This window comes from Carex rostrata, chromosome 3 (genome assembly GCF_964058835.1).
Source record: "Carex rostrata chromosome 3, lpCarRost1.2, whole genome shotgun sequence".
NCBI lineage: Eukaryota > Viridiplantae > Streptophyta > Magnoliopsida > Poales > Cyperaceae > Carex > Carex rostrata.
The window spans coordinates 12,795,009-12,807,128 of record NC_135920.1 but is presented as its reverse complement, the minus strand read 5'-3'; the positions used below and the strand labels follow the sequence as shown (position 1 = coordinate 12,807,128).

General features: G+C 31.2%; 1 protein-coding gene across 1 annotated transcript; it reads left to right on the top strand.

Moving 5' to 3' along the window:
* Positions 1-4,559: 4,559 nt before the first annotated feature.
* Positions 4,560-5,353, top strand: LOC144551582 (14 kDa proline-rich protein DC2.15-like). Its single transcript, XM_078299610.1, has one exon. It carries the CDS (start codon positions 4,586-4,588, stop codon positions 5,105-5,107), a length of 522 nt encoding a protein of 173 aa, XP_078155736.1. The 5' UTR covers positions 4,560-4,585; the 3' UTR covers positions 5,108-5,353.
* Positions 5,354-12,120: the final 6,767 nt, after the last annotated feature.

Here is a 12,120-nt window from a genome sequence, read left to right as displayed (position 1 = left end):
TAAAGCACCTGGCCCTGATGGCCTTTCATTTTTATTTTATCAAACTTTTTGGGATACTGTCAAGATGGATTTATTTCATTTATTTCAATCATTTTATTTCAATAATCTTGAACTCTCTATACTAAATCTTGCATCTGTTTGCCTTCTCCCCAAAAAAATGATCCAAAATTAGTCACTAATTACAGACCTATCAGCCTAATTAATTGCAGTTTTAAGTTGATTACCAAGGTACTTACTAATAGAATTGGTAGGGTTCTTTCTTCTCTTATTGATGATTCTCAAACTGTCTTTATCAAAGGTAGATTGGTTACTGACCATATAGCTTGTACACATGAGGTTTTGCATCATATCCACCAAAAAAACTAAAGGGCATTATTTTTAAGCTTGATTACGAAAAAGCTTTTGATCGAGTGAATTGGGATTTCTTACTTGAAGTCCTTCAAGCTAGAGGTTTTGGGACTTTATTCATTGCATGGATAAAATCTATCCTTTGCAGTGGACAAACTTGTATTAATTTTAATGGCACACTAGGTCCTTATTTTAAATGCAAACGAGGTTTAAGACAGGGTGATCCTCTGTCTCCCTTGCTTTTTAATTTAGTGGCCGATATTTTAAATAAATCGTTACAACAAATCCAATCAGCAGGGTTTATATCTGGTATTGGAAATTTTGCCAATGTTGGTCCAGTTTTGAACCTACAATTTGCAAATGATACCTTATTATTTCTTCAAGCTGATTCTTGAATGGTGGAGGCCCTTAAATTACATTTGATTGCCTTTGAGAATATTTCTGGTATGCGAATTAATTATGCAAAATCAGAAATGGTACCATTTAATTTAACTGATCAAGAAGGAATACATTTGGCAGATTTGTTTGGTTGTAAAATTGCATCTTTACCTATTACTTACCTTGGATTGCCTTTCCATTTTAAAAAACCTAGTATGTTAGATTGGCAAGCTATAATTGATAAAATCGAATCTCGCATTCAAGGTTGGAAAGGGAAGCTTCTGTCATATGGGGGGTGAGTAACACTTTTAAATTCTGTCATGTCTGCCATACCTATTTATTGGTTGTCCGTCTTTCTTATGCCAGCAAAAATTCGGTTGCGAATTGATAAATTAAGACGGAAATTTCTTTGGTTTGGGGGTAATTCAGTGCAAAAGAAATACTATTTAGTTTCATGGTTAACTGTTTGTAAAAGTACATGACAGGGAGGTTTGGGTTTAATTGATCTAAAACGTCTTAACCAGTCTTTGCTTGCTAAATGGTGGGTGAGGTTTAAAGATCCTAATATTAATTGTAAATGGAAATCAATAGTTCTGACTAAGTATGGCCACACAGGTTTTTCTTCCACTTGCTCTCCTTTTTAGAGGGGTATCTTAAAGGGTGCCCATGTAGTCAATACTGGGCTAGCCAGATCTTTGGGTAATGGTCTTACCATTTTATTTTGGAAAGATAGATGGTGTTCCGAACATACTTTAGCTTGTTTATATCCAACTCTCTTTCTTATAGCTCAAGATCCTGATTTGTTGGTTAGTGAGGCTTTAGAACATGATTTTTTAGATATCTCTTTCACACGCCAACTAACAGGTGTTACTTTTCATGAGTGGCATAATCTGCTTTCTCATTTAAATAATTGTATACTTAACCCCCTTTTAAATGACACTTTATTATAGAGGTGGTCTTCTATAGGTAAGTTCACAGTTCATTCTTATTATATGTGGTTTGAATATGGAGGTATTCCTAATTTTGAATTTACATCTATTTGGTCATCTAAAATTCCTCTGAAGATCAAAATTTTCCTCTATCTTCTCAAAAGAAATAAACTGCTGACCAAAGAAAATCTTACTCATAGAGGTTGGATAGGTTTAGCATCATGTCATTTTTGTGGTTCGTTCGAATCTACTAATCATTTATTTGTGCATTGCTCTTTCTCTTTTCAAATATGGAATTGGATTGCTCAACATAATAACTTTCTGTTTGAGGGTTTGACTATGGATGATATATGGTTTCTGAATGCCTCTATTCCCCTTAAGGATAAACCTTTGGTAGAGCTTGTTCGAGGAGCTGTGCTTTGGTGTTTATGGCTTGTAAGAAATAAGCTTTGTTTTCGACAATCTCGTATGCCTACTTTAAAGGCCATGGGCTCCAAAATTATTGTTTTAGCTACATTCTGGTGTAAGACTTTAAATAATGGTTCTTTGCTTAACCTATCTTTAATTATTCCTTTCGACACTAATGACTTGCCTTCTAAGGATTTGATTATAGTAGGCCCAATGGCAACGGTTCAAGAAGGGGATCCAGTGCTAGAGGTAGAGCACCCTCTGCTGGCACAGGAAGATTTAATCCATATGCTTGGGTTAGAGTTCCTCAATTATTAGTTTGTGGTTTTTTTTCCGGTCTCTTGCTATTAGATGCTTACATTAGCATGGCTTTGTTGTGTTGAATATTTGGCTAGGCATGATACTGTGTATTGCCTATGTGGTTTTTTCATACTGTATGCGTTTCTCTCTCCAGTTTAGTTGGAGATTGAAGTCAAAACAATTTTGTGATTTCTAATGAAATCGGTGGCTCACCACTTTTTCAAAAAAAAAAAAAAAAAAAAAAACTATTAGTGTGGGGCTCGCTCTTAGATGATGGTTTTGTCGAGTATAACATTAGTCTCTAGAGCATACAGCTACGTCATACCTACCAGTAGAAACATTTATATATAATTTACTATTTATTTATTTATAAAGAGTTCACTTTTGAAATATATAAGATTTATCTTTAATTTCTTCGTACGTCAAAATCATACTAATATATTAGTCGAGACCTAAATAATTTATTCCGGACGATCTAGAGCTAAATCAATTTAAATATAGTAAAACTATTATGTAATTAGTTTCAATATTACGCAATGGAGTCTGGCTAATATAATGTCATTTTAGTTTAAATAACATCAACTTTAAAACCTATGAAATTTTCAAACGGTGAATCCAAACTGATCAACCCGATCTAATTTATTAGTTGTGCATTTACATGTAAAATTTATAACTTTATTTATAACTTTTTGAATTTATTTGGTATCAAGTCAAGCGGTCAAATGTGTGAGTTTTTAAGCTAATTTTAATACATTCATTTTTCAACATTTTTACCGCTTGATTTGATACTAAAATAACTCGAAAATATAAAAAAAAAAAAAATTACATGTAAACGCATCACTCATAAAGTAAATTGGTTTTGAACGGTTTGGATTAATCGTTTGAAGTCTATTCAATTAATTTTGAAGTTAGTACGTGTCATGTGACACCGATATCATACTAGCCGGACTCTACGCAATATTAGGGTTATGAAGAAGAGGTCAGAAACAAGAGACAAAATTGTATGAGAAGTTTAATTGTATTTCCTGACTTCACAATTACATAGAGTACAAAATGACATAATTTATAGCAACATAATTTTTTTTAAAAAGCACCCTATAAATGACACATTCTAAAATACCATATACTAAAATACTAATTTTTTTATTCTAAATATAAGATACTATTTCTGACACCCTACTAAATCAAGCCTCATAAAAATTTATGATAATACGAGAGATATACATAGCACGTAATGAATCCAATTAAGTTGTGTCTGCATTTTATGCACCTCCACAATGCTCGATGCTGATGAATTGGAGGTTTGGAGGGAGGGGGGATTGAGTCAAAATATTAGCAAAAATAAAACAGAATAAAATATAAGATAAGTCAAAAATAATTTTATCGATCCTTTAATGATATAAATAATATAACAAAATATTGATACTGTAAAGAAAACGAGAAATTTACGATTTTTTTCATAATCTGAATATAAAACAGGTATTATTCATAAAGTCCCGAAATAATTGTGGTATAATTGACACAGATAATATTATTTATAAAATTCACCAACACCTTCTCAACGCGCGCATCAATATTAATTTTGTAAGGTACTACTTAAAAAAAATATATGAATATTTATTCGAAACTTTGTTATATATATATTTTGATCGATAGTTCATAGTATGTGAACTTTGTTTTATTTATTCAATCATATAGTATAAGTAAAATGAGTATGTAATCTAATCATGATACCGTAGCGGAAAATTATCCTTAATTGTGTCTACTTTCGCAGTTCTTAAGCGCACCACATCCTCTAATAGACAGCGCCACACCTCATCTACATCTAAAATTCATTGGTGAACTTTAATTACTATAATCAAAATATCGTATTTTACAAAATCCAAGATTCCTGTTTTCCTACCTTAAATTATGGGTTTTAGTCAATGACAATCTCTTGACTTTGATGTCAATTAATACACTTTAATCAATTAATTAGTTTTCCGTGCCGATTTGACATGCACAATCATTTCAATTTTAATCAAAGTCCCTTCAAGAAGAATAATTCAGATAACTCTAAAATTATCTGACCACATAATATCTCCAGCACCAGAATTCAACATTTACTATAAATGTGAACATGATTTGTTTGTCATGTTGTCTGGGTCGACAGTATTAAGTGGACCAAGTCAAGTATCGCCACCTCCCTGCCCAATTATAAATAGTTCGCCCTTTAACATGTAATGCACAAATCCATCTCATATTCTCAACAAAAACACTACTGCATAGTGCATACATCAAAACCAAACAGAAACATGGCACCAAAAGTTTCTTCTACCATTGCTCTCTTCCTAGCTCTTAACCTCCTTTTCTTCACATTAGCAACATGCTGCAATACCTGCTCTACACCACCTCCAGTTCCCAAGTCACCACCGCCACCAGCGCCGTGCCCACCACCACCAGCACCTAAGACACCAACACCAAGCCCTCCCTCTTCTGGCGGTGGCACAACCTGCCCAATTAACGCACTCAAACTAGGAGTATGTGCTGATGTACTCAGCTTGATTAAGGCTAAGGTTGGAAAGCCACCTGTGGTGCCATGCTGCTCTCTGATCGAAGGGTTAGTAGACCTCGAGGCAGCGCTCTGTCTCTGCACTGCAATTAAGGCTAATGTTTTGGGCATTAAGCTAAATGTGCCAGTTGATATTAGCCTCATCCTTAACTACTGTAACAAGAGTTGCCCATCTGGTTTCACCTGCCCTTGAGCTTCGCAAGAGTTAGGGTTTGTGTCTACTTAATTGTATCTGCATGTGTTATTTACTATAAGTCTATAATATTGTGCTTCTTTGGATTTGAATTGTCAGTAATGTTGGGTAAGTACGTAGTACTCCAAAGGAATAAAAATTATAAATTGTGATGCAAATGTATCAAGTTTGCGTGTATCTAGAATTGTCAGTATGATTTGCGTGTATCAAGTTTCATGGATATATATACATGACAGGTTTATAATATTTGTTCTATCAATTAAACGCAGCCTCCACATAAACAACTACATTTATAAACAGTTATGTATAATGTATATACTTTGTGTTTGGAGGATGAAATGTGGGCTCGTGATGTTGAGATCGATGCTTCTCTTTTGTTGCCTATGTATCTATTTCTGCCCTACCATTTTTTTTTTTTTAATGTTTTGAGCAGTGGCCAAAAAAAAATATATAGGGACGCTAAGCACCACGAAAATACAGTAACTAATATCCATTAAAATATATTAGCATTAAATTAAATATATTTTTTATGCGTACCCGTACAAAAAATTAACCACATATAGCTTGAATGTGACATGTGTGATGTCAAATATATCTCACATATATATGTGTTGCTTTATCAGTCACTAGTTCATACATGCACGTACGTGGTTTTTCTACCCGTTTATTGTGCTTATCTCAAATCATTTATTAAAGATTTAGATAAAGAAATGAATAATTAACATTTCCATCCATTGCTGAGAAGTCAACAATCGATTGCATAATATATTTCCTGAAAGAATAGAATAGGGATGCAGGGGAGGCATGGTATTACAATTACGTTCTTACTATTTTTTTTGGCCATACAAACATACACCACAAAAAATTTGCGCTCTCCCCCATCTAAAATTTCAAAATTTGCCATTAGGCCTTGGGATTTGAGACATGATTTTGACGTCCAAATGCTTTGTCTACCACCCAATCATTGTGATGCTTCCAGGATAACAAACTCCATATGGCTCTTTCTTTTTTCTGGTGCTATTTGGAATTAAAGACAGCAGTCCCAGACTGTAGCAAGGGGAGAGGGTACATGGGGGGCAAATTATTTCTAACTTCCTTCTAATTCCACATGCGATTAAAAACTACGGATATCACTATTGGTTAAACAATAACCTTATATAAATTCGAAATTCAACATTTGTTTAGACTTACAAAAAAATTATAAGAAAAGGATCACAATTTTTCTTCTACTCATAAAAATTATTGGGTGACTCTCATATGCCCTTCAAGTAATACTACAAGAATTTGTTGCATCATGTAAAAGTGTTTTATAAGGTTAAACAATAACCTTATATAAATTCGAAATTCAACATTTGCTTAGACTTTTAGATAGAAGGATCACAACTTTCCTCCTGCTCGTACAAATTAGGGTGACTTTCATTTTGTCTTTTAAGTACAACGAGTTGGATTATAATCAAATGTTGAGCATATATGTAATATAATTATAAATTGAATACTACCATATGTGATTGTCCTAAATTAAGTGATCTAATATATATGGAATTAAGATATTTAACAATATATATATTCAATAGGGTGTGGTCCATAAATGTATAGAAAATTTTAGACAAAGATCAAATCATTAATGGACTGATTCTTAAAATTTGCATGTAAGAAATACCATTGTCGAGAGGTTTGTGCCGGACACACAAAACACTGTTAGTTTAGGAAATGCGATTCTGTAGACGCGTCTGGTTGTTTGTGCAACCGCACACTTGGTGTCAGATGTGTTAAAATATATAAGGATGGGTCCCCAAGATACAAGATACAACACACAACTCAGTTTTCTGAATAGTAGTTATTTTAGACATAATCTGAGTGTATTTTCTTTCTCTTCCACCATAAAGGAATAGAGAAGAGGAAAGGAATAGCGCTAATCCAAAAATAGCTGTTATTCCTGACAAACTATTCTCAACACAACACGTTTGGATGAAAAAAAAATACTATTTTTAACAAAGGAATAACTCGGGTTAGCTGCTATTTCGCTATTCCTATGAAATGTTGGGTTAGCGGTTATTCCGAAACCAGTAATAGCTGCTATTCCAAGCTATTCCTTGATTCATCCAAACGCACCAAAGTAAATTGGAGAGGATTTCTCAATGGCTTATTTTGTTGTCTTGAAAGGCCTAATCCACAACATACGACGTACCGGCAAGAAGGGGTTTCTTGCCATTGAAGGCTTGTCTCGAGCACATGGAGACGGTTCTTCGCAATTGAGGAATTCATAGCCAACGTTGTGGAATCATGTATTGTATTATGCATTTAAAATTATATTTTAAGAGTCAGCTTTTGGCATAGGATGATCCATGGGTTAAGGTGGGAAACTGTTTGTCCTTTCTCAGAATGTAAGTGTTTGATTTCTTGATGAGATGTAATTGTTTGATCTTTAGATAAGATGTAATTATTTGATCTTTAAAATCTCCAACTACAAAAATTTTGTTTTATCTGCGAGGACAAAAGTGTTTAACAATATCGGTATCCTCACGAATACTTATGTCAATAATAGCGATATCGTTGAAAATATTTATTTTTGTTGACTTACTCCCAATAATAGTCATTTTGTATCCTCGCAGATAAAACAGATTCTCGTAGTAGAGACCTTATCATCTGGATGGGATTAATTGGGATGCTGTCATACGTGAGAGCGCCGTGCCAAATAAGATGATGGGTAATTTTAGAAGGGAGATGCTTGAGGAACTATATCAACATTTTTTTTTTAAATATAGAATTCTCTTGGACAAATTCTAACTGTAGAATTTATGAACAACAAATTAAAAAACTCGTGTATATAGAATTGAAGAGTGAAAGGGGAAACAAGATATATAGACTTTGAGTGGGCGTCGCAGTTGTTATCGAAGTTTAGCTAAACTTGAAAAATGGAAGCGGTTACACCAGTAAAAGTTAGCACGAATTCTTCTATAGATATCATATTTTGATAGCGACAATTAAAAATGTCATATTCCAGAGCTTGCACTAAATAATGGGGTGCAGATTTTAAAAGGGCAAGTTTTAATTCATGCAGGGCAACGAGGAGAGTTTTTTTTTTTTTTTTTTTTTTGTACTATACTGTCCTCGCTCGCAGAAAAGGAAACATTCTTCAGATTATTTCATGATTAAAGGAAGATACTAATTGGTAAAAATAAAGGAAATAATTGATGAATAAGTAGAAATGTTATTTATTCTTAATAACTCCTCTAGTTCACGACATGGCTTTTGGACTATCGAAAAGATAGTACATATATATAGAGTAGAACTAGGGTGTTCTTAAGCTCACCAAAGTGTTTGGTGAGCTTGACTCAAAAACCCGTTAAATCGGTTTCAAATGAAGAATCCGAACCGTTGGAACCCGTCTATTTTACGTGTGATGCGTCTACATATTAAATTTTTAAACTTTCGAATTAGTTTAGTATAAAGTCAATTGGTCAAAATTATAAGGTTAATAAATTAATTTTAGTGCATTCATTTTTTGAACATGTTTTGACCGCTTGACTTTATACTAAACTAATTCAAAATTTTAAAAATTTCATATGTAGACGCATCACACGTAAAATAGGCGGGTTCCAACGGTTCGGATTCGTCATTTGAAACCTATTTAAAGGGTTTTTGAGTCAAGCTCACCAAACACTTTGGTGAGCTTAAGAACACCCTAGTTCTACTCCATATATATATACTGTCATTTTCTTTACTTTCATCTTTTAAATTATTTTTGCTTTCCAACATTCTCCAAATTATTCCAAATTCTCAAGTTCCAACTCAAAAAAGGTAATTAAAAGTGTTTTATCTTTTATTTTAAAAAAAATATTATTTTTTTATTTATTGTGTATGGAAGTTTTACTTTCACTAAATTTTTGTGAACAAATTTAATTAAAATGTGTTGATTATATTTTCTTAACATCTACCAAATTACATTGGTAAAAGTATAATTGTAATAATAAATTTACAATATTAGCTTTCGATTAAAAAAAAAATTAATTATTTTATATGTTCTTTTGTTTACTAGATGGGTATTAATGATTCGACAATTATATCCAAACATGAGGTTGAAAATTTTGAATGACTCAAATTCAAGCCCGAAACTCGTAAAGATCTACTTAACGTACAGTGTTAGAAAATTTTATTCAGCTAATTAATGAAACACAATATCTATATGTAATTTAAGATCAGAGAAATATATGGTTTTACAATATGATAGAGGTGGTCTTATCGTGATAGTGTGGTACACTGATGTGTCTTTAGGTGAAAGAATGAGGGTCATGCTCAAAGAAATGCTAATTTAAAAAAAAAATTAGTTGCTTGAGATATTACAATATTATTTATGCAATATAAAAACTATATCTAATCAGTTTTGTACGGCCAAAAAGAAAAAAGAAAAGTACCACAATATTATTTATGCAATATAAAAACTATATTCTAAGCAGATAATTTGAATTATTTTAACTAAGCCGCAAGTTAAAACAGTAAAAGCAATTTGGAAACAAAAAAATCCTACCAAACTCATTTATGGGGATGAGCAAAATTTATGTCCTGCATAAAATAAAATTCAAAATTTTTTTGGCGTACCCAGTATGTTCTATCTAATGAAGCTACATGACAAAAATAGATATTTCACTATATCTATTGTAATGTGAATGTGATTATGTGATGAATATAGCCATTGAATATACACTGAAAGAGATATACACAAATTTTTTGATGCATACCAGAATTATTCAAAATTAAAATTAAAAGCATGGAAAGAATGTACGTAGTAATGTTTATATGCTAAATGTTGGCAACATTATTTTTATGGTGAAAATTAACATTTCGACCTTTGTCTCCCCGTCACCAACTTATCACAATTTGACTACTTAAATTGGATAATTAGTAGGTTTTAGACAAGAAAAAAAAAACAGATAAATTTTTTATCAATTACTAATTCAAAGCTTAATATATACAAATATTGCAATCGAAATTTTCTTATTTAATCTAAAATTTTAAACTGAATTAAACAGTAAAATGCAAATTTAATTAGTTAATTAGAATAAGATAAGATCAATTTCTCTCCCACCGCAAGCACCAAATTAATGAACTCTTTCTTTTTTATTCAAAACCCATAGGTGTGCCAAACACTACAACAGAACAGTTTTTCTGCGACTGGTATCAGAGACCGGTGCTGATGCCGGTCGCAGAATTTCAAATCTACATAATCAAAGAATTTTTCTGCCACCGAAATTTTTATTAATATACAAACAATAACAAATTTCACAATCTTTTTTCAACAAAATTTCAAATCTACATAATCAAAGAATTATTTTGCGAATTTGCGCAAAATTATTATGTGGAAATAGAAAATAACTTTTCACAAAATTATTATGCGGAAATGAAATAACCGTAGAATTATTTTACAGAAACACCCCATAGGCTAATGAATGATTTAATTATTTACATATACTAATTTTATTTATTTCTTGAACAATTTCTCATTTATTTATATATGCGTTAATGTACATGAAGCAGCAAGACAAGCAGAAACAAGAGCATATTTCTCAAAAGGAGCAGCAAGAGGATCTTCTTCAAACAGACACAGATGTTGAGGTCTTTTAGTCTCTATGTTGTTTTAATTTTAATTTCTAGTGACAATTAATCTTCATGTTGTTCTAATTTTAATATGTGGTGATGACAATTAAATTTGTATGTTGTTGTTCCAATTTTAATTGACATCTATTATTAGTGGTCTAATTAATGTATTATTTGCTGGAAAAATTTGATCATGATTTGAAATTCAATCTTCAATATTGTCTTACTTCTAATTTTACAAACATATTCAAATATTCAAACAATTAACAAATAAAAATTCAAATAACTAATCAAACAATTTAAACATCTTTAAAAAATCCACAGAAAAATTTCATTTTCACAGAATAATTTGCGGAAATAGAATTTCTATAGAATAATTTTGCAGAAAGACATTTTCCATTTCTGAAGAATAATTTTTCAGAAATTTGTTAATTTTCGCAAAATAATTATGCGGATTGTGTAGATTTGGAATTTTGTTGAAAATAGGTGTAGATTATGAAATTTATTAATTTTTGTATATTAATAAAAATAGTGTTTGATGGACAACACTTATTAACTGCTACTTGGTTATTTTTTTTAATTTAAGGTTGTTCACTTTATTTTATTACTTTTGTATTTGTTTTTATTGCAGGAATTTTGAAAGCTCATACAATATTGGGCATAGAAGGTTACATAAACCATTAAATTTATAATTTGCAATTTAGATCCATATTTTATGTTTTGTACTCTTTTATTTTGTTAGTATAGTAATTTATGATTTGCAATTTATATATTTTTATCTTGATTGGCATTGATTGTTGCCTAATTGAAAAATATATATTTGATAAGAGGAGGGTTCAAATGCCTCCATTTTTTGTGCCTTCATCATGTCTCTATTTTTAAAAACTTTAATAATTCAAAATTTAAAACTTAAAAGTCAAAATAAAACTGTTGGATATGATCTACGTCATTTTATCTATGCACGTGTAAAAAATTATGACATTTCAATTTTATTTTTTATTGTCATCAAGAGCTTGTAAAAAACACACTAATTTGGATGATTTCTAGATGTTGATTTTTGAACTTAATGATTCACATAAAAACAAAATTGAAATGTGATATTTTTTTATGAGCACATAGATAAAATAACATAGATCACATCTAACGGTTTTATTTTGACTTTTAAGTTTTAAATTTTGAGTTATTAAAGTTTTAAAAGATTGAGGCATAGTGTAGGCACAAAAAATGGAGGCATTTGAACCCTCCTCATTTGGAGATAATATATATTAATTATCTAATTGAAAATTTGTTGCATATCTGTAAAATATTTATTGTTTATTATACGTTCATTAAAGTCCAATGAAAGAGGAAGTACTAAAATTTTATAAAAATAAATAGAAGGGAGAGAGAGAGAGACGGAGAATTACTAGGCAACTTGT

Coding starts and splice junctions, on each gene's coding strand:
- LOC144551582 (XM_078299610.1), top strand. CDS start 4,586: ATGCACAAATCCATCTCATATTCTCAACAAAAACACTACTGCATAGTG.